The 27,545-nt window shown below is 43.4% G+C and overlaps 1 protein-coding gene across 1 annotated transcript; it reads right to left on the bottom strand.

Annotated features, from left to right (window-relative positions):
* Positions 1–19,112: 19,112 nt before the first annotated feature.
* On the bottom strand, positions 19,113–27,464 carry ARRDC4 (arrestin domain containing 4). The gene is made up of 7 exons (XM_026074833.1): positions 26,774–27,464; positions 26,337–26,484; positions 24,332–24,434; positions 23,365–23,621; positions 22,641–22,803; positions 21,973–22,127; positions 19,113–21,816 (listed from the first exon to the last, which is right to left on the bottom strand). The coding sequence occupies exons 1-7, from the start codon at positions 26,857–26,859 to the stop codon at positions 21,760–21,762; spliced, it is 969 nt and encodes a 322-aa protein (XP_025930618.1). The 5' UTR covers positions 26,860–27,464; the 3' UTR covers positions 19,113–21,759.
* Between the last annotated feature and the right edge of the window lie 81 nt (positions 27,465–27,545).

Below are 27,545 nucleotides of genomic sequence, written 5' to 3'. Positions count from 1 at the left end.
ACGTACACTGTACAAATGTAAGAGATCCAATTATTTTTATTGCTAGGTCTGTGCTGAGCAACACTACTGGGGAAAGATCACACATTGCCAGTCTATCTCTCTGGGGATAGAATAGGAGGTTTGCTTAGACCCAAGAAAAAACACTTCTGTGCCTGCCTCTGATTCATGCTGCATAGCTAAATGCCATGGGAAAGCGCTTGTAATACAAACACTTTTGTTTATAGGCAGACATTTAATTATCATATTACAGAATTCTCARGATCAGCTGCCACATGAGATTTCTGGCTAGGACATTTAACATAAAATTAAAACGGAGCGTCACATGCCTGTTTAGCTGAAAATCTGAGTGTAGCATTTGCACTTTCCCATTCTCTGTAAAGAGCTTCCTGAATGATATTTCTGTGCAGATTAGTCATGAGAAGTCAGCATGCTGTAAGGCTGATGACGTCTTCGCGACTGCATCAGAGAACAAATATTGTGATCTGTTCAGTATGGGCTCCCTGCGAGTGATTAAATTTCCCCTCCAAGGAATATAGGTCATTTGCTAGGATCAGAGAACTGGACATCTGCAGAAAGGAAAACCGAAGTGGATCGTTTCCATGCTTCTGAATCCAAATTTTTTTTGATAGTCCCGATTGCTTTGGGAAAATGCGTAACTGTCTCAGTACACAGTGGAAAATAATGCTACATGGTAATAATTCTGCATAAAGGAAAGCTTGGAAGCCTGCTCCTAATCCTCATGTGATTTGCAAGACTGAATCCTTTTTTCAGGCAAGTAAAGATTATACTTGTGAGTAAGGGTGTGCAAGACCATGTTTTCTCTCCTCATCCCTCTTCAGTCTTTCCTGCGCCCGTCACATCTGCCTGCGGGGTATCATTCCTGGCTCTGATACTCTGTGTGCTTCATGCACTTATTCCCTTTCCTTCTCTTCCCACCAGTTCTGTTTAGTCCCATGCAGGACTATTGGGTTATGTTATCCTGGTATTCCAGCAAGGGATGTCTGATAATGGGTAAACTTCCCAGTGGTGACTTGGGAGCTTAACTCCCCACAAAATCACAAGATTGCTGAAGCATCAATGTCCTCTTATGGCGCTCAGCTCTCAAGAATGTCCACAGCAGTTCGGTGCCCAAATCTCACTGAGGATCTGGCTTGTGAAAATGGGATGCAGGTTTCTAAAACAGTGGCACTAGGAAATACAAYGACAGCAAACAAATCCCTTTCAGCTGTAACGAAAAGGAGAAATCTGCTGGTTTCCTGCTCTGTTTTAGTGTGCGTTGTCAGCAAATTAGACTATGATGTCTTCCTACACCATGCTCGGGAGATGAACTGACAGGAAAAATTCACTAACCTAGTTTTGGAACATAAAATCCCACCTACCCTGCCGGGGAAGATTGTCTCAGAAGTGATCTAAGCATTGCTTGAATGATGCCCTGCCTTGGCACCATGCTGGGCTATAAGATAGGTGAGCATCAAATGCTGCAGATCAGGACATGTACTTCTCTTGGGATCTCCCATCCATTTTTGCTCCTCGCTCCTGTCCTGTCTGCTCCTCTGGCACCAGTCTCTGCCTACGAAGCTATAAGCAAAACCCAACGGTGTTGCGCTCTCGTGTGACAACCCCCTAGCTGTGGGACTCCCAGGAATAGCCGTGAAGCTTTCTGGCTTTCCGGGCTCTTTGGGGCTGCGGCTGGCAAGTCAGCTGTTTCTTAAAAGAAAGCCGGAGCTCTCTGGGCTTGCACACTGCTCTTCAAATTGTGCAAGGCACAAAGCACGCCGTAACCATGCAGCGCTGGCTCGGGGCTTCTCACCAGCACAGGCAAAACGAGGTCAAAGAAACGCAGCCTGGATCAGAGCGCTGCTTTGCTGAGAAGCTCCTTCTGCTGGGCAGCACCTCTTCTCTGCAGAAACATCCCCTTTTAATATACTCTTATTTGTTTGGTGCCAGTACGCAGGAAAAGGAAGACTGCTTCTGGCTTTGTAGATACCCTGCAGTGTAGTACAGCGGTACAGTTCGTTTTTTTTCTTCGGCGAATGTAAAGCAGCTCTTTACTGGGTCTTTAGCCATCCCAGGCATCTGTCTTCATGCCCACGGAGAGCAGGATCTGTATTCAGGCTGCAAACAAGCGTTTACCAAACTCTTTGCCTGGTACTGGGGTGTCTGAGCTCACCACAAACGTGAGCACATCCGAGTGCAAATACTGAAAGTGAAAAAGGGAGCAGGGGAAGGAGAATGCTAAAGCCTAGGGGGAGATGGGAGGAAGTACCTTATTTTTTGTTTGTTTTGGTTCTTTTCATTTTTTCCCCCCACATCCCGAGGTGGCAAAATGTTTTTTCAGGCAGTGTCGTACTATGAAGTCATACGAAACACATACTGCTGTTGCAATATAATCTGCTGGTGGAAATCATGTGAATGTTTTGAAAGCTCAGGAGTTTCTTCACAGATCAGGCTGATTAGTGGGTTTGAATTGTAACTCAAATCACTGAGCAACTGCCCTGAATTGCCACACTGCTTCTGATGAAAAATGACCCATACGAGCACTGTCCTTTACCACACTGGGCAAATGGCTTGTCATATCCAGCGTCTCTTAACATCAGACCTTCCCTTYCTCATACTATCCTAGTACGGTTCAGTGGGTGGAAGCTTGGATGTGCTGTAGAACAAAATGTTCATGCTGGGACTTATGCAGCAAATGGGTGATGCTGGTTCCACGTTTCGCTGTGAAATCTGCAGCCACCTGAACCCCCCTCCACACGGCTCCTGGGGCTGGTGTAGAGCAGAGACAACCGGGGGTGCTGTGGGCCCCCTCTATCAGCATGGGCGTAAGATCAGTCCTAGGGACCTCTTGGGGATGTTGAAGCAAACACTTCTGAGAGGGGGGGGAATTAAATAAATCTAGAAATATCCAGTGTAACAGCTGCAGGGCTTGTGACATGCTTCCAGGTTGAAAAAAGTACTCCAGGGACATTTTCTCGCAGCCGTGGTTTTGTGAACTTGGAGCTGTGGTAACGCTGGCACGCAGCTGAGCGTGGTTATGGCAGGGGAGCAGAAATGCTGTGTTTGAAGCAGCCACCTCCCTCCCACGGGGCTGCGGAGGGAGGCAGGAAGACTCTGCAAGTTTCTCATGGAAAGGGGTGGACATGCTAGGCACTGCCTTCAGATGCATTCCCGCTGGAAATGGGAGGCACAAGCAGTATCCTGGAGCCCACACCAAGCATGGCTGGGTCAGCTGGTGAGACTGGGCTAGCTGGTTTCCCAGTGAAAGTCCCTTCCAGGTCTTTGCTCTGCTTGATTTGGGAAATGAAATAGCCGGTGCTTACTCGTGTTGGTGTTTCTGGGGCCGTGCCTGAGCTCTGATGGGCGTATCTCGAAGCGGCCGGTGGGCTTGGAAAGGAGGGGATTCACGCCAGGCTAGTGGGAAGGTGTCTCAGCTGCCCTAGCTCTTCCCAGGAGTGAAAACTTTGCATTTCCGTAAGCCAGTCAAGTTAGGGTTTGGTGAGATAGTTGCCTTGCTGGGCTGCCGAGGTCTCTCCTGGAGAAATTCCCCTGTGGGCTAGCCTCTCTCTAGCAGATGTGACTTACAAGAAAGAAGGATTTTTCTCTAAAGAAAGTCTCCAGTTCCCCTTCCGGTTGGAGCGCCCACGGTGCTGAGTCACTGCTGGGGACATTGCCAGAGCTACGTGAAATCGGGGAGATTCCCAGGCATGGAGGAGATGTGTGACCACAGCATCTGGCAGCCCGCGTGGCCGGGGCTGAGCCACCAGTCAGCACTGGCGGCCGCCACGTGGCTGCGGGAGCCCTGGSTTTGGGAACGACCGGGGCGTCCTTGCCCTGTGGGGTTGAAGTAAGCGCTCATGGTGTTTCTGTGTGTGTGAGACTCATTGCCTTTCTTCTTCTTCTTTTTTTTTTTCTCCCCCCCCAACGAGTTCTTTCTTCACAAAGTCTCAAGTTACTGCAGCCTCACAAGGAAGATCATTTTTAGCTGTTAGGAAGAGAATAGCTACGCGAAACAGGTATGAAGTGCCACAGGACAGGAGGTTGGAATAGCACTGTTGCCTTGCGGGAGAATTTCATAAAATCACTCRGAAGCAGAGGCTCATTTTTATTTTAACAGCTTGCTTAACATAAAAGGAGGGGGGTTTTATGGAATGATTAGAACCATTTCATAGAATTTAACACAGCATTAAGGACTGTTCTGGGAYTGTATTTGCAAAACCTTACAGTCACACTATTTTAAGAAATGTTTTGTAAAAGAATATTGTTGTGTTAAATTCTATTTAAATTCCAAACAACACTTTCAYGTAAGAATATTATTGCTAAATTTCACATCTTTTCAAAACTTTCCTTTCACTTCAGTCATTTAGAAGAAGCTTATCAATTTAATCCTGTCAAATTTCCCGGAAGACTTGCCGTTCGTTMTTCTCTTCTGTCAGGTCCTCGTGATTTCAGCTGACTGAGATTAAAAATAATAATACTTGATTTTAATTATTTGGGGTATATTTTCTGCTTTTCAAAGGCATGTTTGTCAGTTGCAGAAAGCAGCACTGACTCTCTAATCTTTCCCTGGGGGGATTAATCTGGCTGGATTTATAGTTTCAACTCTATGGGGCCAGAAGAGACTGGGCTGCTTTGGTTTGTGCAGAGCAATGAGCACTTCAGCCCCTGAGATGCTGCCGCTCTCTTCTCTGCTGCCTTGTGCAACTCTCAAACCATTGACATGGTAGAGAGTTAAGTGATATTTAAACGATATCTGACTCCTATTGGAGCTGGAAAATAATAGGATTGGATTTTGATTGAGAACTCTGTTTTATTCCCTCCCATCATTAGTTGTGTGGTCTCCTGCGCCCTAAGAAGGAAGTGTGGTTGATAGGAAAGGAAGGAGAGCTTCGATGACCGGTTGGATTTTTTTGTTTTTTCTTGGAGTCAAACCATTTATATACAATGAGCACTATTGTCTTTGACTGAGACAGTCTGTTACTCCTGAGGCTTACCAAGGTCTAAAATCTAAGATCGCTGCCCAGCTGAACTGAACTCTCTCATGGTCCAGGTCCCTTTTTGCCCCCAAGTACTGGCAGCTGCAGCAGAATCAGCACACAACCAGTGAACATGTGGATTTCCTCAGTCTTTGATACAAGGGCACAGCCAAAGCCCTTCCACAGTGAGACAGTTTCTGCCAGGATGGAAAGCCATGCATGGCACTYGCCTCCATGGTACGTGGAGAGACGTCTCCCAGCCAGCCGAAGCAGCAGCAGCCACGTGGGCTGGGYGCTGAAGATGCCCGAGTGGCATCTYGACATGCAGAGTTGTTATGATCAGGGATGTGGGTTGCAGACCTTTCTGWCATGGTTTCAGATTACCTTCCTAATGGACCATTTGACCAAGAGCAGTTTTGTTTTTTTGGGGTGGGGTGTGTGTGTGAAAAAWTTATCTCAGTTGCCTAGCTTTTTTGGTTTGGGTTTTTAAATGTGCCATTTTTTAGGCTGGGAAAGCAGGTGGAGCTTGCCTAATAAGAGAGGCTGCACTGCTTGTGTAGGTTCCACTTGGGATGCCCATAGTTACAGGGTCACTCCAGGGTATATGTTCATATAAACCAATGACTTTTCCAAACCATCTCAGAGATGTTAGGAAACTTCTTCCATCATGGGTCAGGGTGAATGACTTCTCTTTAAAGAGCAGCAGTAGTGGTTGTGCTTGTAATCTTGCATAGTGCCAAATACCCTTCATACCTGCTTCCRGAAGATGGTTTTGTACATGTTTACCAGGCTCAAAATAAAAGGCATGTAAGTCTGGCTGGTGCATCTGCTCTCCATAGCGATATACACAACAGGTCTGTCCCATCACGTCACGTTAACGAAAGGGACACTGCTCAGAGTGGCTATGGGGTCTGTTCCCCTGSGAAAGTTGCACCCAGAAGCTACTTCTCTCTTTCCAGCCCACCTCCCCTGCCAGCAAACTTTAGCACTTTGCCTGCCTGCAGCAGGGCTGGTTTTGCCTGGATGTTGACATCTGGAAACAGTTTCAGCCTAAGAACAACCTTTCTGCATAGGGCCAAATGCCGCCGCTGTAGCCAGAAAAAAGGCTTTATTTTTTCCTCTCCCTTGGGACCTCAGGATCATTCCCTGTGACGGGAAGGTGCTGGACAAAAATAAGARATACAGGTAGTTCCTGCCTCATGGGCAACATGATCAAGACTTCACAACATGCTTTCCATGTTAACACATGCATGTGGATAGCGGCATTCTGTGTTGTCCTTCCTGTATCTTCATTGTACAGATTAAGGTCATCTTCTAGCAAGGAGCAAAACCATGCAGTGTCCTGCAGAACAGGAAGAAATCTCTGTCTTCTTTTAACTCAGAAGAAAAATCCTTTTCATTTGCAACTGGTACTTCATTTTCAACAAAACCCAATTTCTTCCTCTTCCTGTCCACCCTTCCGCAACCCCGTTGTTATGTAGCACAGTATTGCAACCTTGGCTGCTTAGTAGTTGGAGTGAGTAATGGAGGTGTCTTGTTTGGAGGTAATTAAAGGTTGTTGCTCACAGTACTCGCCCAACAATATATGCTTTGCACAATGTACTTTGGTGGAGACTTCACCCAGCGTTTTAGCGTCATTGGGTTATTTCACTTTTAATAGTCCTTCACTTCCATTACATCCCCTGCATAATGTTTGGAGGACAGTGTAGTAAGTGACTTCTCCCTAATCTGGTTTCTGATTCTTAGTGACCAGGATAGACCAGCATTAGTTTGCTATTTCAATCTGATCCATCAGACTCCCCTGTTGCACAGGGCCGCTCTTTTATATCACTTACATGGTTAAAAAAAAAAAAAAAAAGCTCAATTCAGTTGGTCTCCTAAGCAAGACCAGCCAGGTCGTGTGTGTGCAGAGCAGAGATGATTAACAGCCTCCCGCTCTACCAAACAGTGCAGGAGCTGAGCAAAGAGCTCTGCTGTTGGTCAAGGGCTACCTGAGGGGGAAAGGGGGCCTCTGCAGGCTTTGAACAGGGTGAGCAGTGCAATCTGTTCATATCTGGAGGCCGACAGGATTTGTTTGGCCCATTTGTCACCAGTTCTGTAAATAATGGGCTGCTTCTGAGTGCAACTTGAAGCAGAAATCCCCTCCCCTCCAAAATGTGTTGATTTTAACATGTGTGTGATGGAAGTTACAGTTAAGTCAGTTATCAGACTTAGCTGAAAACAGCAAAGTGAACAGAGAGTCAAGGTGGGGATTGGTATGGTTTTTGGAAGGGAAGATCATTGCACTCTCCTTTATAAGACGATATACTTCTTTCTGCTGTCCAAGCCTTTGCTGATGGCTTGTAGGCTGGAAAGAGATCTTATGGAGTGATTATTTTCATAAAGGTGTTGCTCAGTATACTCTGGGGGAAAAACAGCAAATCCCGAACCCAGGCAGCTCTCTGACTGCAGCAGAGGTTAACATCTGGCCCTGAACTCTGTGGGTTTCATTTGCAAAGGGCAGCCTCATTTCTGAGACATGAGGGACAGCAGCAGCAAGAGGCAAGTCCTGGCTCTACAGTGAACAGTGGGAAAGCCCAGTGTGCTGCTGGGAGCTCTGGGAAGGGCAACAGCTTGACAGGCCGACAGCATCAGGCTGAGATTGGAAGGGGATGGAGCTGTGGGCTTCCCTTGCAGCTTTCTGCAGCCAGGGAACTACCAACAGAGAGAACGGAAGCAGAGTGATCTTCCACTGAATTCAGGAAACTGCATGTGGCAGAAGGAAGCTGAGTCCACCCTTTCATCAGAAGATCCTTTCTGGGAATTAGGTGGGGATGGTAATGCTTTGGGGGTGTGCCAGACTCATGGGTTCCCAACCATGGAAGGATGTTGTAGTCAGACATAAAGTCATTACCACCCACCTTTGCTTTAGAGCTGGCTGGGCCAGGAAAGGCAAAGTGGGGAAGTCACGACACCGACAATATAACAAGGTGAGGGTCAGAATAAGAGCAGCTTTGGGACCAGTGATTTGACCTGTTGGAACCTGGAAAAGATCAGCTTGAGTCTGAAGGGATTTGGAAGTGTTCCTGATTCCCTTTGGGGTTTCCCTCTCTCATGGCTCCCTGTCAGACATGTTCATTGCTCAAACCAAAAGAGATTTCTTTACCTGGAATTGCTGGACTGCATGTCCAAACCGAGATCTGAAATTCCACATCCTCCCTCACTCTGTCCACCAGCCCCAACCTGCAAGAAAGCACATGATCTTCCTCACCATCTGTCAATTTGGTTAACAGGGCAGGAGAAGGATACAGCCTGTTCGTCCCACAGCTGGACACGTGTATGTGGCTGATAGTGATGGTATTTGTTTTTTTGTCAGTGAGCAAGAAACAGAGACATGTTTGAGCTGAGTTTTCGATATCTGTGGTCTCAAAGGCCTCTTGCAGCTTTGCAAACTCTTTTGCAAAATCCAAGAGTTTTGCAAGCTCCTGGATATGGTTGCACAAAGAGTGGAGTGGCTTGTACTTAAGTAAGTCATTCTGCTGCCTGTGTCACCTGTTAAGATAAACAAGTAGCTGTCTGCCTTGCCTGCACAGACCCAAGTCTGAAATAAGGGCGTAGACGTCAATGGGAAAAGTTGCAGGCTGGATAAGGGTGGATCTTGCCATGAGCTGTTGCCCGTCTCCCTCTGTCATACTACGCCAGCATCGAACATCTCTGCTGTGACCTTTGCAGGCAACTGTGCATAGTGTGAGGATGAAACGGTTCATGTGAGAAATATCTGCAAGGACTCTGGAGGAGTCTTGAATTATGTTTGGGTGTGGTGACAGGCAACTGCCTTTCTGGCAGAGTTAAGTGTAAGTTGGTTTAAGTCAAGAGCCTTCTGAGTACCTTTTCGACTGCAATTTCCTCTAGATTGACAGCCTGCTGTATTACTGAAATGCGACTGCTGCAGGCACAAGGTGACAGGGATTGAAGGGTCCACTGGCTTCTGCACCCTCCCGGGCAAATTACTCATCTGATTTATAAAGACTGTAGACTGACTGTAAGACTGATGGATGCATATTATGAAGATTACTGGAGTGTTTGGAGATTTTTGGTTTGAAGTATTATTGTTACAGAGGGATTGAACTTGGGTGTCCAGAACTAAAAGCAGAAGTTTCTACTATCTGAACTGAAAAACTACGTGGTAGATGAAAGCGGTGGCAGACTTGTGAGCTCAGTAAATTTGGCACACAAAGCAGGACATGTCGTAAAGACTGACCAGTAAGTTTGCTAGAAGGAGTGAGTGCTCAGTGACTACTGCCTTGGCACTGCCTGGTAGGACATGTGTTGTCATGCTGGTGGTGGGAACAGAGGTGGGTGGCCCTCTCTCCCGTCCACGTTGTGTTGAATCCAGCCCCGGTGGCTGTGGTCCAGATGGTTCTGGACCAAGTGACTGAATTTGAGACAGCTGTTAAAATCTCTGCAAAATCTCTTTTTGTGTCTGTCCCTATCACCTACAGCTTTAGAGTAGAGTGAAAATGTGCATGAATCTTGTGGTGCTCACTAGGTCTGGAGCCAAGATTTGAGCAGGGGGCATTCATGCATCATATACCACCTTCCTACCCCAAAGCTCCTGTATCTATTCCCTTAAGCCACAAGTAATGAGAAGGTATCCAGTCTGCTACAAGGCAGCATGGTTTTACTTCTATTCTCTATTTCTATTCTCTATTATCTTCTATTTCCAAGTCTTTGCCTCTGTTGCTCTACATATGGGTGGATCACAAAAATAATTACCTAAAGTAATCAAGCACCAAAACACCATCAGCCATCGTCTACTCCAAAGAATAACAATGATTAGGTCACTGTTCTTACTTATCTCAGGTTGTCATCCCTAAAATAAGGGCAGCTATACCGTTCCTTTTAAAAGAGCAGGACAAACTCGTTCATGTTAGAAGTATTAACTGTTGTTATTGTTATTACTCATATGGRTGACAGGGAAGCACCTAATGAATTATGGTTATGTTACAATAAGCTGTGACTGCTGCTGTCATGACTAAYGCTGCATAAATTTACTGGGCTGACTGTTTATACTAATGCAAACTCCACCACATACCTGTGGTTCATTTCCCCCAGATCACTGTGGGCAGGAAGCTCTTATGCGCTGACCATTTCTTATTACACCTCCATCCTTTGCAAAGACAGCAGCCTTGTTCATTCGGTGTAGCGTCTCTGCATGTGCCTCTGAACAGGAGCTGCGCAGCTTGYTTTCTTACTACCTAGCAATGGCAGGGTCTGTCGGGAGCAATTTCTCCCTTTCTGTTTTAAAATAGACGTGCAATAACTTAAAGAGAGAAGAAACTTGGGCTTCCAGCTGTTGATCTCAAATGCCTCCCACAGCGTGGGTCCTTTTGGCTAACAGAGCATCAATGCAGAAAACCAAATTCCCTCCGAGCGTGTCTGTGCGCAAGGCCAAGCGTTGCTCACGCTGCTTTTTTCCTTCTTAGAGAACATTTCTAATTATATTCCTGCTCCTTCACTGTAATAATTTGCTGGAAGTGACCCAGTGGGTGACAGGGTGATAAGCCGGGATGTCACATGTACGTGTCTGGGTACGTAGGGGCGGCATCAGCTTTGCTGCCAGCTGTCAGACAGGAACGCCACCGCTCGCCCCGGTTCCTGCCATTGTGCCGAGAGCGTTTCGAAGAGCCGAGCTCCCCGAGGGCTCTGCCCGGTGCACGGCAGGCCGAGCCGCACACCCCTCGCCTGGTGGGGCCACCTCTTTCGAGCCCACCCGTCCACCCCCATGTCCGCTCGGAGGTTTTCGACGTTCACCTCTCCCTCCTCCTAGGGATTTTTCAGCTGAAGGCCACCTCCAACAGCTGACTGCGCGGCGCGGTGCGTCAGCTTCTGCACGGCTCATGATTCAGCGGTTGTACGAGTTTCGTACCTGTCAGGGCCGTGCGGGAAACCACAAATGTTCCCAAGCTGGGAATAGCAAAAGGAACTGGGAGTTCCCGCTCAGCCTAAGACAACAAAAGCTGTAGTAAATTTTCTTGTAAATTAGTCCCATTATGCTGCCAAGAGATTGGATGAGAGTAAGGAAACTGGTATCTGGATTTCTGGAGTCCAGAAAGCCCGAGATGTGCAAGAGAATAAAAGTGACATGTTACTGCACTGAAGTCTGTTAAAAGGGAGGAAAACTCCTATCAAAAGTCATTAGAAACGAGGCTACAAACCCCCTAAGGATTTTTGGAAAACGCCAGGCTGTGAGATCAATTAAAGGAGCACCCCTGAAGCGCATGGGAGCAAAATGCAAAACCTCTACAGGTGTCAGCTTGAAAATATCATTACTCAAGCAGGCGTTGGCACCGTAGCAATCGCCGCGGCGTCCGAGCCGCGTGCCCTGGTGCCAGACCCCAGGCAGAAGGGCTGCCCTGCTCGCGACGCAGTCGTGGGTAACCCGAGCCGGGGCATCTCGTGGCGGCCCGYGACGCCTCCTGCCAGCTCTGTCTGCCAGCGAGCCGGGGACGCTTGCCRGCAGTGGCGAGGCTGCTTCTCGCTTAGCGTAGCAGAGAGTGGGGCTCAGCCTTATTATTTTCATTCAACCGTTGGCTCCAGTGAGTTGCGCTGGCAAGGCGAGCGGTGAAAGCACATGCTCGCGTTGGAGCGCAGGAAGCCGTGTTCCCCGAGTTCAGCTGGCTACTTTGCCTCCCCCGCTATGGGCTGGGGCTTTCAGGTTAACGCAATTTCGGTGCAAGGGGGAAGGAAGAACTGAACAATTGAGGGCTGGTGATAGAATAGCCGGTGTTTTCCTTAGTGTTTGGAGTTGTGATGTAGCCAAGATAACAGTGATGGGCGCACAGTTGCCTGGAAGGAAGGGAGCAGTTAAAACACAACTGAAGGAGTGGGAGTAGCTTGCTGGCTGCTCTGCCCTGCGCGGCGCCACCGTAAATGCAGTGGGGGGGGGGGGAAGAGGGGAGGATGGAGCACCAAGCCCGGGCCACCTTGGATTGCCATCCCAGGTGAAATGAAAAGGTCGCAGGCTAAGTCTGATGTTGCTGGACTTCTATCAGGATGTTGTCTCTTCTCCCCTTCCGCTCCCAAAGCAAGGCTGTCTGGCAGCATATAGTAACGCTGTGTATTGCAGGCAGACATGGGGATCACATTGAGCTGCAAACTGCTGTAGGAATGGGAATCCTCTCTAAATAGCCACAAAGTCATTTTCCCAACATGCTTGGTTCCTAAAGGCTTGCCAGCTCCACATAAGGGCTGCTTGGCTGCAATCAAACACAAACCTTAATGATGGAGATGTAAATTATTGCTATAGCTGCTGGTTGAAGATGGTCTGAATGAACTGGAAGGCTGAAATCTCACTGAACTGTTCTGCATTAGACTGGGCAGTTGGGGGGGGTTGAAGTGGGGCTGGGGGGGGATTCAGCCCCCTGAGATGTGCATTAATATATTTGGGGATGACGTGACAGCTCAGCTGAGCACAGAGGGTCACAGGTATGCACATGGCTTAAGCAGGATCAGTCTGAGCTCCATTAGCATGTGGTGTGGCTTTGAAAAAGTTGCATTTGATAAATAACTGTAAGCATGAATTATGCTCTTATCACTGCTTGGGCTTTCCTACCTGCTCCTTCAGTACTTCGCCAAAGCATTAATCCCTTTCCCCCTGCCCGTGTACCAACAAACGCATTCACTCTCTTGAATGCAATGTTTGACTGTGAACTGTTTCACTGCTTGGTGCAGGCTTCTGTCTGGAAAAAAATATGTAGCTGGCACCAGGCCAAGAGTTATTTATAGCTGGAGTTCCTAGAAGAAAGTGCGACAACTTCAGAAAACGAGGAATTGCCAAATAATCCTGTAGAGAGCAGCAAATTAACTCCCTCTCCCCCAAATGCCAACAGTCCCAAACCCTACCGAGAATCACTACAATGGGGCTTAATGGAGGAAACAGTGCCAAGAATCGACAAGGTCAGCTTAGGAGCCCCGTCTGGCACGAAACCGCCACGTTACAGGCAACAGCCTACGCGAAAGATCCTGCAAGCATTTCGTCCTTCCGATAAGTCCTGTAGAAACAACCCCCGAAAGTCACCTAGGAGAACACAAAGATGAGATTCTCCCGTGACATGGCATAAGGTCACTGCAGAGGCCTCCACCACGTAAATGGTGATCTGAGCTTCAGACTCTTTCAGTCCTCAGGTCTTTTCTGGTTTTAAAAACCTCCAGTAAAGTTTTTTTGTCTGTTTTTGCTACACATCTTTGATCTTTATAACAGGTTCTATTAAGGAATAAAGTAGTGATCTAGTATGACCTCTGAAATAGGTACCTGTAGAGCTGTTGGACTTGTTGTTCCAATCAGATGGCTGCTATTTTTGCATCAAATGTAGTTTCCCCTGCCATAAATCATAGACAGCAGGCGTTTCTGTAGCTAATGTCAGGAGCTGATGGAGGGAGCCCTGCAGGGTAACTCGGACTTTATTTTTTACTCTGCCTGGTCTGCTCTTGTGACATTGACCTTTACTAGGCTAAGGAGTTCATTATATAATTAACTGAACATTAAACCCAAATATGTGAAAAAAAACAAAAACCCAAAAMCCCCAAGAAAATAAAAACAACCAAAACCCCAAACCAGAGATTACCTAACTTCTATATGGAGCAAAGAATCCTGTCCAGTAAATCATACTGCCTCCTTCCCTGTGCTTCTGTGTAAATACCATTTACGTTGTGCGTTTATATAATCCACGCACTCCTTGCAATTCTGCAATAGCTTCTCTTGTTCCACCCACCGGACTAGTTGTAACAGGCGCTAAATTATGGTTTTTGTTCCTTGCTTACTTATACACCTGCAATTTCCTGTTTTATATGTCCAGAGACGTTTTGTAGCCTTTAATTTAGTATTATTCATAGATTTTATTGAGTGTTAGTTAACTTTGGAAAGCACCTTAATAAACAGTGTCTTTTTAATTGTGTATGGCAAAACGTAGAAACAAAGGTGAATTGCCCCAATTTGTTATAGCCAGTTTCCAAAAGGCCCTTGAGGTGATGGAGTATCACTTTCACTTTTATCGTATTTCACACCCTTCCCAGCTCAGGTGTGATCAAATCACACCTCCAGTTCATAACCTCTCTTTCTTTCAGTAGACTCCGCACGTAACAGGGCTGCCCTTCGCCCTCGCGCAGCGAGCAGGAGGGAAACCACGGCCTCATCTCGGGGAGTTTTGTTGTTGTTGTTGCCCCAGTCCCGGTTGTTTGCAGGAAATGGGCAAAATCCTGTTTTTCTGAATGCCGCTGAACACTGTGAGACCTCATCTCTGCTCACAGACGCAAACCCTTTCGCGTTCAGCGCCTTGCCCCAAAACATTTTCCCCTCTGGTCTTCTCYGGGCTGCAGACCCACTGCTGGCTCTCCCTGAGGCTGCTCTCCCGGCTGCCTCATTTCTCTGCTTTTCTTTGTCTCTCTTTCGCAAGCGCACAAATCTGCAAAATAATAGAGAAACCTCTTCTCTTGCAGATACTTGCTTGGATGCATCTTCTAATAGAGCAGCGTTTGCCTGTGTTTGAACAGGAGGCTGCTGTTGTTACAAGAGTATCTGATCGTAAAGGAGTTTGTTTCTAACGATTTTCTTGAAAGAAAACATTGAGTCCCACTGCACTTGCGATGCTATCACATGTGTTGTGGACAGGACTGAGAACCATGTTCCACAACTGTGCAGCTGCGTGATGGCCAAATGACTCAATATTGGTTGACGTATTTCCTTTAGGCATCAAAAACTGCCATAACCATTGAGATAATCTATGCCCTTTCCAAGGTATCCACCAAATGCTGTCTGGTGTGTTGGTGAAGTGTGAGCTACAGCTCTGTTTTATATAGCTGGAATACGTTTGGAATATGAGCTATCCGGTATCCTGGACGCAACATTAATTAAACTGAATGGCCCTGCTTTAACCCCAGTGGACAAGCATCCGCGTGGCAACTGCGAGCCGTGTCATCAGCGAGAGATTAAGGAATAAATTGGCAGGGTTGATCTTCATGTCAGGGTTGGAAATGAAATGTTAATTTGTTTGGACGAGTGTAAAGGCCTAGGCCAGCGATGGCAGGTGGGATCACAGGAGAAAAAGCCTGCAAAGATGCTCTTCCTGGGGGGGCCTTTCTATTTAACGCCTCRTGTTAAACAGACTCTCCAATTCTTTGCCCCTAACTTGCGAGACTCCTGTGCGGGGTCTTCGGAGCAGGGTCTGCTGCTCACATGTAAGGTCAGGTCCCGGGCAGAGGACACCACACCGCTTCAGGCTCTGAGGTGAGACTGCCGCAGCCTGGGAGGCCCTTTTGAGTTGGGGATTTTCTCTCTGAACTTGAACCCGTGTGCTAAGCAGATCTAATTGCTGCATTGCAGATAATGGATCTGGCCAACTTGCTCTAGATCTCCGAGTGGAGGAGAGATGTACCGGCACCAAAATGCCACTGCTGGGGCAAGCGTCAACAGTCTTGCACACAGTGCACAAAACTTGACATGTCTGTATAGATACTAAACCCTCTCAGATCCTTATCGCCTCCTCCAGGACACTGCAGTATGAGAATCTGTCAGATTGATTGATGCTTTTCCCTTTCTACTTTCATTTTACACTAAAGACAGCAGAATATTTTCCATTTTAGTATCTCTCTAATATGTTTAGGCTAATGCATCAGTCACATCACATTAAGACATACAATCAAAGCACTTCAAGGCTTAAATTATTTAAATGAAAATTTAACTTTTTGTCCCTTGCTCTCTCTTTTCTGCATTGAGTAATCTAATTAATTAGTTCAGCAATGACAGTCACTTTCTTCTCATGCTGGATCCATTGTGACAGACACAACCAGATTGTGGACATGACATCGCTAGGACTGCCCTGTATATGAACTGAGGAGGGTGTCAGGATCTTTCTGGGTGTGCAACAACACAGCTGAAGACCTTGCAGTGAAAATATTACCCTACTGACCATGCTTAAATCCCCACCTTCAGCTCTTACATCTATTGTTTCATTTTCCTTGAAGTGGTGCTGAAGASAGTGGGTGTTGGTGTTCCCCAAATTGAGGTACTGATGGTCACCACACATGTTCGCTACAACTTCTGACTTGAAGACACGTAAGACACTAGATCAGGTTGCGATTACTGTTTGATCTGCTAAAGCTGATTTGTAAAAACTTGCTATTATACCTATGCAAGATAGGCAATCCCTCTCCTCGCTTTTCAAAAAGCTTTTGTGTGTGCGTATAAATATTGCTCAACTGGGTACCAACATACTAATACAATCACCTTCTGTTGTTATCTGTGAAAGTCAGTGGCAAGCCACCTCTCTCTGTGCTCAGTACCTGCTGTATTGGGAGACTGATGCTGTTCCAAGGCACTGTAAGATAATGCAGAGCTTTTCGTAGCCAAAAATATTTGGCCAGGTTTAGCCTACATAGTTGCATCCTGCTTGCGCACGTTGTGTGTCACTGTGTCCGATATCAAGTTCTGCCAGGAAAACTCCAGGAGTTGGTGATGATTGGTTGTTTCTGGTGTTCAAGTTAAATCCCCTCCCTGAGGAGTGCACTCTTTGCTGTGTCCGTCCAGGTCCTCTGCCCAACACTGAAAGGTCCTCTCCTCCCTACCTACGCAACTTCCCCACTTGTCAGGCTTCCACCCCTCAACCCCCACACTGGTGACCACTCTGCTTCCTGTTTTTAACTCTGTTCCCCTTCTATTTAAGAACACTAAAATACCTCTTTTCGCTGCTCTGCCCATCTGTGTGAGCACGCAGAGACTTCCAGTTGAGTCTTGCGCTACAGGCAGAGTATCAGTAAGCAGTTCTGCTGGGGAGGGGAAAGGTGGTCCTCCAGGGCTGTGATAGTGGCCGCAGCTAGAAGCAAAGCAGAAGGGCTGGTCTGATGTTTGGGTGATGCTTTGTATTAGTCTGCCACATTTGCTGAATGTTAGGTCCCTAAAAATTCTGCCTGACGTGATATTTAGGTATCCAGCCCTTAATCCGACTGTAGTTGTTGCTTATTTGAAAGCACAATAATAATAAAATCTGCCATCAAATGATGCAGCAGATAGATAGCCTATATATTTATATAAAAAGTATTTGAGGCTATTCTGCATGCCTCAGGTTATCTGAAGAAGTCTATCTGTAGGCGTCTATCAGCACCAGCACTTGCTCCCACTTTCACCTTGTGTTTCATGTTCTCCCATCCTACAGACAACCAGATGGTTGCATGTAAGCCAAAACTAAGAGGGATTTCCTCTTTTCTTTTGAAGGGACGGGAGCTCAGAGATTTATCAGTAATACAGTTGTACTTAATCAGATAGAGTCTGTCCTGTGTAACTAAGACGGCCGATAGCATGTTGCTGGCATAAGCATCTACTCCAGTGAAGTAACACATGAACTATTCTTCTGCATTCCATGTAAAGCTGAACATTTTCATCTGTAACTTGGGTTTTAATCTACTCCAGTGAAGTAACACTTGAACTATTCCTCTGCATTCCATGTAAAGCTGAACATTTTCATCTGTAACTTGGGTTTTACCTTTATGACAGATCATTAGTCAGTTGTCTTAAATGCTTAATAATGCAATGATATTCTAGTACAGCTTTTGTATAATATCAACTCTTATTAGTAATTATTTAGAAATTATAAACACTATATAATTTGGAGCAAGACTGTCACCCACTCTATGCTACATAGATAATTTTAGTGTTTGAATGACCAGGCTCATCACAGACCTAATTATTTCTTCAGAGAATCTACTTTCCACACCAGCCTGTGCTATTTGTATTGATATTAATATACTATATAATCAGCTTTAGAAAATGCAGCCATCTGAAAGCCTGTTTCTGTGCCTGTGCTCATTTACTACCCTAAGCAGAGTACTTGAAATCAGCATAATTTTACTATAAAGTAGGCATTTCCACATTTTTTTTCCTTTGATTAGTAGAGCAATTTAATAAATACCTTCAAATAAACTCTGTCTGCAGACTATGCCTTCTAAACACTTAAGTGAGGTTTATAATACAGATTTTACTAAATGAGTTAGGTGTCCTCTTTTAAATGTTAAAACGGGGTAGTGAAATAACAGAACAACTATTTGCCCCTGTTCAGGAGCTGACTAAATGCTCTCACTGTGTATGAGAATCATACATTTCAAACATCAGAATATCACAGCTACAACACAAGCCTGCAGTCTCTTCTGCATCCCTGTGTGGGAGAGCATGTCATTGTTTATTACCTGTTTGGGCACTGAACATATTTTCATAGCTAATTAAAATATAGCAGGAGAAATAATCCCTTATAAAGGTAAACAGAGGATGAAGTGGAATTGCTACTGTTAACTCAGTGAAGTGGCATTTTAGGATCTCTTAAGAGACCTTTTAAAATCTAAGACCAGCATTTGAGGTTTTGCATTTTCAGTGATTTCTATAAATCATGACCACCTCTGCAAGCTCTGGCACCAGGCTCATCCAGTACCTGATGATATTGAACCATGCCTTCCTCTAGCTTTCCCATGGTGGTTTGCCTTCTTCCCTCAAAAATGGGAACAGGAAGAACAAAACAAATCCTCAAACCAAGTAAGGCTTATGGAAGCAGGACCCCAGCAGGTGTTTTATCATCTCATTTATGGATTAGGTGACCTATATGACAGATGCCATTCAATGCAGTTTGTCACTCCTTTCTTCCTGGTAGGAGCTACTCTGCTTTTTCATTTGGTACTCTGGTTACATGCTACCAAAAAAAATCAAGGCAGCTCTGTTGTATTATTTAGATCAATTAACTATGGAGTAAAGATAATCTTATCTGAAAGAAACCCAGTACAGTATCCAGTACGATTAATACATGAGATGTCATTTCAGAAATCCACTTAAATCATGCATCCTGCCACTTTAGTCATTATGGATAAGAGATGCATGATTAAGTCCTGTATTACTACATGATAATAACCATAAGTGAGAGCAGGCCATGTCTGATAAATTTGTTTCAATTTTTAGTTAGCATACAGGGATAGTTCAAGGAAAGAAAGCGGTGACAGCTGATGAAGGCAAATTTTCTAGATCAGAGAGCAACTGTACGTTTCCAAGGTTGTAGAACATAAGTATTTCTTGACATTGCAGCTGTTTGTGACTTACAGAAAGTGAGAACAAAATGACCAGCCCCGTAGGTTTTACACTTTTATTAACAAAAAAGAACCCATAGGGCTCATATATTAGTACAAAATACAATCATGTTCCTGTATGTTAAAGTTTTCAACAGCATGTTTTTTGTCTCTTTTAAACTGTTTCACAGTTAAGTTATTAAAACAAACCCCCTGCATATTGAACTTCTTATTGTGCAAACAGTAAGTATTTTAAGGACTGATTTCTGCACTAAGCCCAGTGTCAGAGAGCAGAATTTGACCTTATTTTCACCCCTCCTTTGAAGGGCCATGTGTGCTTCCTAAGAARCACTTTCTAGTTGTTTGGGGTTTTTTTGCAGCAAACAATCTAAGGCCACAGTTTACCTGCAAAAAATAAAAAAAAAAAAAAACAAAAGAAAAAAAAAATGCTTCTTTACTCTTCATGCTCTTGGTTGCTTGACCATGTTTATACCAATCAGCTAGCCAGGTAGCACACATCACCTATCAGGTATTACAGTCAAAAAAGCACCTAGTGTTCTTTAAGCTAATATTTTRTATTATTAACATGCAAGTTAATATGCAGCCRCACTATTTTTCAAGTAACTATAATKATATCTGTTTAAGGAAAATGTTTGTTCCCTTTCAAGGTGATGTAAATGAAAATCCTGCATTGATTATATGAGCATGCAATCACTTAAATAAAAAGGCATGAGAGCTACCTCTTGAGACTTAAGACAACAAATACTCACTTTTAAAACGTCCTAATACATGCACTCAAATTTTGGTTGAAGCTGCATTTGCTACAGAAGACAATATTTAAAACTTGCAAGTGAAAAAAGTAACTGCAGTTTGGAAATGCTAATCTCCATCAGTATACCTTTTACGCCGATGAAAAAAGTGAACTGAGGTGAAGTGCTAGAAATTAAACAATGTAAGGAAGTCATACTAAAAGATGACTAAAAATAGGTATCTATATATGCCTGTAGAAAAGTCCCTGCTTCGTAAATGACGACAGATTTCATATAAAACCATTTAAGCTTTTTTAAACTGCAGTTATTGATGAAATGAAGGAAACTCGATTACTATTCTTGTAGTTTTCTCAGAAAGTACAATGTTTTACCACGTGAAGCACCGGGTTTTAACCCCAAACCCCTCTTTAAGACACATGGAATAGTTCTAGCAGTTCAAAATCCCCTATAATTTAAAGACTTGACTGTAAACTTGCATATTGAGAATGCTATGTTTTTGCTCCTTTAAGTGTTGATGGTGTTGCCACCGGGTGTGGATTACTTGGATTACTTATACCAACTGATGCTTGGCAGGAAGCAAACATTCTACTTTAAATGAAGGCAGCAAAGGGCCAAGTAAAACGCTGTGCCTCCATTCTTAGCAGCAACAAATTCTCACTGTTCTAAATGACCTGAGGAAGAAAAACATTAAAATATTGCACCAAAACAAAATTAGACAGCAAAACACAAACATGGAAACACACTAAGAAAAAAAATAGTATGGACAGCAAATGACCAGTGCAGCCCCTGACAATACACCTATAAACAAAAATACAGGAATAATGAAAAGCATTGTGCCCTTACCAGAGGATTTTGTTCCCCTGATGCCTGCTTTCACTTCAGTTATAAGCTCTGTCTATTCTGGGTATATTTACACTTCTCCCTATTCCTCCTATCTCTTGTTCACTAACCACAGAAACCATTTTGTTCAGAACCTTGAAGTATACTGGAGGTTTACAAGACTTTTTTTGGTCTCGGATCTGACCATAAGTAAATATCCAAAACAGAGGTAGGCTTATAAAGGCTTCTGAATAAATAAATATTGTCCSTTTTGCTAAGTAGACCTGCTGTTGGCAAAAGGTTTCTCCTTTGCTTCTGCTTATCATGCTATCCATAGGCTTAAGATTCAGAAAAAGAACTACATAGTAAAAGARGCTAGAAGAATTCCCTTAAGAGATCCCTTTAAAGAAAGCATAGTGCATAAGCTCTTATCAAAGTTCAATTTTCCTTTACATACTTCTGTCTTTCAGTAAATGGTTGCCTTCATAATATTGCATAATAGCTATTTTGTCATCCATGACATCTTYAGATTCAGTGTGAATGATGAAATAGTACCACTTGACAGGTGTTAGAAGGGCATGTTCTCATGAAATAAGTAGTTAAGCTGGAGTGAAAATTTCACTCTGTATTTTAGTAGTGTTCCTTTCTTGGATGCAGACAGTGCAAAATTGAAGCCCCCAAAACCTGGGGAATCTTTTGGAAATGTGTTCTTACCCCCCATTCTGTTCTACCACCCAAGTTCTCAGTATCAAGTTCATTACTAAAATTCTTCCGGAGTGTTCCTTACAACATATAAGTTCTTTTCTCTTCAAAATATCCTTACATCTCTTCCTCATACTTTACACAGTACATCCACCTTTTAAAAACCCTTCAGTATTTTCAGGTACTTTCCATGGTACCCCAAGCATAGCTGCTCCCATGATATCCTCTGTGCAGACTAATCCAGCAGATTCTYTTCCATCACCAAACATGCTCATACCTCCATCTCCACCTTCCTTGACCTTTCTTGCATGCGAACTTAAGTTTTGAAAAAGAAAATGGTTTCCTTTTTAGCTGCACTATCAGCTGAAGCAGCAGAAAGATAAGACATTCATCACAATGATGCTCATTACAAATCCTCTTCAGACCATGAATGAAACTGGCTGAATTTCTTCTACATCAGTAGGATGTGGATCAATCTAAAGAGGGAAGAAAAAAATATATATATATATATTTATATCAATGATTACTACCAATTCTTACATTTCTACATGTGTTTTTTTTTTCCCCCTCTGACAAGAAAAAACCTTAAAAATTCAGCAGTGGCTTTTCAAAAATCTTGTTTATTTTTTTACCTCTGAATAAAGAGGTGGAGGCTGAAACCGGAACTCTTGTATGTAAGCAAACACAGGACAACACAATTGTTCTTCACAGTCGATTAGTGGTGGATAAGCAGGAACATGTCTGGAGAACTCTTCCTCAGACACTACATCAGCATAATTTGGTGGTGCTAAAACACAAAAGATACTACTGTCAAATTTCAAACTATTCCCTCACAGATAGACAATATGTACATTACAGTATCCAAGACCATGAAGACCATATTTATTAAACATTGTAGGACCACTGTTGTATTGTATTAAGTGCACTATATTCATCAATATTAGATCTAGAACTATGTGTTTTTAGTGAGCTTAGGTGATTCTGCAGGCACACTGCAGAAATGAGATGCTTAAGGCTACTCCAGCAACAAATCCGGGTTCTATTAAGCTACATTCAATAATGGCTAACTTTAAGGTGCCTACCTCCAGAGCAGAATTCCCACTACCAGAATCAGTTGAAAGTAGTCAGATAGGGAAGGAGGGCTGGAGTTTGGATTTTGAATTAGATTTAGGTGCCTCACTCTTATGAGTCCTACTTTAATGGCCTTCATCTTATACTGATCTAGTCCTTAAACTGGCACTACTATCCTTTTGTTATAGACAGTACTAAGCTGCATTATAAAAAGCTCAATATATATTACCTTCAGGGTGTTCTGGCATGGTCAACGCCAGCCAACTCATATCCATACTAAACTGGCTGGTAATGCTGGAGTTCCTGCTTGAAAATCCAATACATGGAATTGTGCCAATCACCAGAGGCATTTCAATCATCAATTTCTTAGCACCAGGGATATGGATATACACCTATGTGACAATCCCCAAATAAAAAGAAAAAGACATCATGAGACCCCCATTAAATGGGGCTGCTACAAGGTACCACACTTCCTATACTGCAGATGGTTTAAAAATTAGMAGTTTCCTTATCTTAGGTAAGTTTGGCTAATACTCTGACAGCTTTCATTATTTTTCAGCCATTTCCTTCTTTCTATACCTTGTCTGTAGATGACTTAAAAAACTCACGCAAGTATTGACTAAAGTATTTGCACAGTTGACTTTCAGTCCTGCCTTCCCATTTCTGAAGAGAATGGGAAGAATCCATTCAGCTTTGAAATACTCTCCCCTGATAACCTTTCCAGGTCTAAACCAAGCTTATTCTTCCTCAAAAATGTTTTCCATTTTCCCCATTATTCCCATCCTTCAGTTTCAGAATTTGCTCTTCAGTCTCCTACCTATATATGATATTTATTCTGAAATGTTGTTCCCTACTTCAGAATTTAAGAGCTGCTCAGTAAAGAATACACTTCTGTTCCCAACTCAGCTTCRTATTCAAGAGTATGCACATTTTTAATGAAAATCTGCACTTACCGCTAATGAATATTCTACTCGAATAATACAGCAGTCAAGTATAGAAGGGGATACAGGTGGGATTTTCAGAGTTTTCCCATTCCAGGTATCTGTACTCCCAGAGGCAATATGGTTTCCTCGAACATTGGCAACCATCTGACGGAAAGTCTTTGTCTTCCCACTGGCCAGATAAGTTTGTGTTTGGAAAATGGCAGCTTTTGGAACAATCAAACGAGAAGAGCAGTTCTCAATTTCTGCATAGATTGGTATGGCTTCCCCTAAAAAAAAACAGGGAAAAGTTCAGTGAATAATTTGTACTTACCAACTTTCCTTTGGGAATATCAAAGCATGTTATGCAGCACGTACCTCATCTGCAATGTTATGAGAACAATACTTGTTAGTYTCCTCAAGCTAGTTTCTTTGCAAAGTGGTATCCAGGCAGAAGTATAGCCACCTACTACATTTTACGTATAAACAATGATTCATTTGGAAACATTAAGCATAATATGAACAAGCTTGAAAAACTTTATTTTCAAATTATGCAGTCTTCCTTTTATATAGGACTAACTGAATTCCAAAATGTTTTCTTTCCTCAATGTATCTAGTGTTACCAAGATAGCAAAGAAGCTGCTAAAGCTCACTGTTACACAAATGTAAATCTATGAATAGAGTACATAAAAAACTGCATACATCCCCAGTTATGTATTTTGTCCCATCTAAAAGCATTTTCTTGTTCTGAACACTCAAATGTACRTGGTCTTTCCATAAGAATATTAACAGGACTACCTTTCAGTTTATATTCCCAGCAGGGGAGAGGAGGAGGATTTTTTTTAAAGCAAATTCATACAGATCTCACTTTACTATCCACTAAATGGAGTTATTCTTCCAACTGTTTTCCATCCAGCAAATGTTGGCTTTGCAGAGATCACAAAAATCCTATCAGGTATCTAATATTCACATTTTGAAGGGTGAACATAACTACTCTTACCATTACAGTATCCCTTCCTCTCAATTTTGGCACTCAGAGACACTGGCCCAGAGGTGAAAAACCAACAGCCAACCATCTTCTCCTGACTTCTTAGGACAGGTGTCTATAAAAGAATATTTTTTGTTTTATGGCATGAAGCTATCAATCACTTGCAGTTTAATGTTACGTGTATCCATCACTGAAATCTAGCCCTAAAATCCACATGGATCTAAACCGTTGTACTATTCACTGCAGCTGGGGTTTTACCATGGTGTGAGGTGGAATCAGGGTTTGGTTATTTGAAAACATGGCTGTTTTAAAATCCCAGTGTGCACTTAAAATTTGTCAAGTATCTAAGAGACCTATGTCCATTTGAACTTAATCTGTCTGCAAAAGGGTTCATTTAGCAAATTTTACGGGTGTGACTTTTAAAAAGGTCTAGCAGAACACACTCTCTCCACTGTACTGAAGTATTTATACCCACCTTCCTCACTGGAGGAGAATGCAGAATTTATTCTGCAAGAAACTAATAGATAAGCAAGTAAACTATTTTTATCTTTATCATCCATCATAAAAATGTCAAATGTGTACACAGTGGGCTAAACTGTTTCATCTTCATAACTTGCAAGCCACACAAGACCAAAAACATTTACTCTCATGTGATGAAAATCATCTTAATTATCCATGAAGGACTGTCACATTAGATGATATTTACACTGTCTTTGTAAGATTTTCATTAGAGTAAACTTGCAATATATAAGTACACAGGTCCAGGGTGCAAAATCCAACCCCACTAAAACTCCAAACCAAGATCCAAGCTACTTAAAATGATTCCCTGGGCACTGCTGCAGACCTGTAGAGATTTGCAGCAGTCAGTGTAATTACAAAGTCTAAAATCTGTGCAGTTTTACACTGTTTTGGAGGTAGCCTGGCAATCCATTAAGACAGGCAGTGCTCACTTTATTTGCCCCATAGCCCTTTCCTGTGCAATAAACTATGGTCTACTCAATATTATCCTTGCAGCAACTGGATATGTTATATTCAACAATGTGTGTTAGGAGTGTGAAAACAAGGACTATATTCTGCTTACAGATATCACTGCCAAATTACTTCTGTAAGTTCTAGCTCTGGAAAGACAAAATAAAATGTAAGCCTATAAGGGGGAAAAAAGAAGTGCTCAAAACATCTCTTAGCTATAGTCACATTATGATGAAAAGTTAAAATTATCCTAGCATTTTAAATAAAACAGAAATTACTCATTCATATTTAAATGAATAACCATTTAGATCCAGTTGCTATCATGAAAGTGCAAGGTATAATTTTATATTATTTTCATAATATGGGTTGAGATAAAAGAATCCAGCTCATTAGCTTCCATCTTGCCTATTTTCTCATTACTTAATGCCTGATCTTTCTTATTACTCTACAGTATTTCTAGTGATTATTAGAAGCTCAATGCTTTAATGTAGCCAAATCTGTCATAAGGAAATAACTGAAAAGATCTCTGAAGCAGCTGCATGCATGCACTTAATGTTAGAAAACGACATGCAAAATGGAAGGATACATAACATAATGGCCAGAGTATAAATGACAGGCTAAGCATGATTAATACTCTTCTGTAATTACCATTCCTCAACCTACTATTATTGAGGAGTTTAGGACACTGCAGCCCTGTGAATGTAGTTGCTCTGGTAAGAGTAACTACTTTATGCTTGTGCATTATTATTATTAAGCCTTATTAATGCATTTCAAGCCTGCATAACTTTTTGGCAAGAGCATCTCTGCCAGCAGGGATGTAATCAATGGTATTAAAAAAGCCACTCTGTTTGCTATTCACACAACCTAAGATCATCTATTTATAGAGAAAAAGCTTAGGGAGCTTATATGCTTTCAGAAGTCAGAAAATGACACTCCAGAATAACATGGCAATGGTTATGGCTGGATATGAATGCTTCTTGGAAATGAGTTTTCTGCAGCTGCCTTTAAGGGGAGTGGAGGGGGTTGGGGGGGGGGAGGACCCTCTTACCAACAAAGCGGGCGAGTTGACATCGATATGGCTAATAACCTGAAGTTCTGTCTGCACGCTTTGATCAGGTGCTGCAGGCCTTTCCAGAATTGCTTTCACATAGTACTGAATACTGCCATACTTCCCAGTAAAAGAGGTCACCAGAGGCCTGAAACAAGCAGTCATAAAAGCATTCCTGTAAGTTTACAGTTCAGTTTCAAACATGAACACTTCCTGTGTATATAAGTGTTTACCAGTTTACAGCTCCTGCTTTTAGGGCCTTAGGGAAGCAGAAGCAAACCAAGAATGTCTATGGGGTGGTTGATTAAGACAAACATATAAAGCTGACCAATCAGTTTAATATTAAAGAAACATGAGTCAAATTACATTGCTTCAGTTAGTTTTCAAAAACAAGCAATGCCCAACACAGTCCCTTCAGGTTGCATTACTTCACTTACTCTTGTGGGAGCTGAAAGCTGAAGGGAAATTCATGTCTTCCATCTAAAAGAATTAAGCTTTCTTCACCTGTAGGACAAAAATACATAGTATGTTTTACTTATTCCATAAAAAGAAGTACAAAGCTTCTGCTTTTTTTAATTATTTATGACTAATTTCACACAGATGCAAGGGACTAGGAGGAAGGTTTTTACTGATCCCAGTGGGTTCTGGATTTGAGCCCATGCTTTATTTATTCTGTGGTGTGATTTCAATGAAAGAAAAAAAAAAATCAAGGAAACATGGAAACCTAAGTTTCAGTTCAGGATTCTGGCCAATTTCTAACACAAAATGGCTTCTGGAAAGAGTAAAAGAAATTTCTTTTCCGTTTTGACAGGACAACTAATCTACTTTTTCAAATAACAGGCCAACTTCTGCACTGAAGCGCACCAACGTAAAGTCAGTATTACGAAATACCGCGTTATTACTAACATAGGTCATCTTAACACATTCCTTGGGCCTGCTGTGATGCAATTTTTAAAGGCCGGAGTTTACTTTTCTTGCACCTAAACTCGGGGAGCATTTCGCCCCGCTGACACAAGAAACGCCGTTTCCCTTCAGTTCTTCCTCAGCGCTGCCGGGCGCGGGTGACAGCAGCGGCAGCTGAGCACAGCAGAGGTGCCCAGCGGCTCCTCCTCTGCTCTTCCGCGGCCCTTCCAGGAGGGGGCCGGCTGCGCCCCGCGCAGAGCCGAGCGCCGCGGGCTCGCCCGGGGCCTGCGCCCCGCCGCCCCCCGC

Source organism: Apteryx rowi, unplaced genomic scaffold, assembly GCF_003343035.1.
Source record: "Apteryx rowi isolate R43461 unplaced genomic scaffold, aptRow1 scaffold_11, whole genome shotgun sequence".
Taxonomy (NCBI): Eukaryota; Metazoa; Chordata; class Aves; order Apterygiformes; family Apterygidae; genus Apteryx; species Apteryx rowi.
Note: the sequence above shows the minus strand (reverse complement) of the source record. Positions and strands in the feature narration are given on the sequence as shown.

Bases quoted from the DNA above. Each gene is read 5' to 3' on its own strand.
- ARRDC4 (XM_026074833.1), bottom strand. From the start codon at position 26,859: ATGTATTTTTGTCCTACAGGTGAAGAAAGCTTAATTCTTTTAGATGGA. The intron at 26,485-26,773 runs GTAAGTGAAGTA...TGCTTGTTTCAG, and splicing joins AGCTTTCAGCTCCCACAAGA to GCCTCTGGTGACCTCTTTTA. The intron at 23,622-24,331 runs GTAAGAGTAGTT...GTTTTTTTTTAG, and splicing joins GAGGAAGGGATACTGTAATG to GGGAAGCCATACCAATCTAT.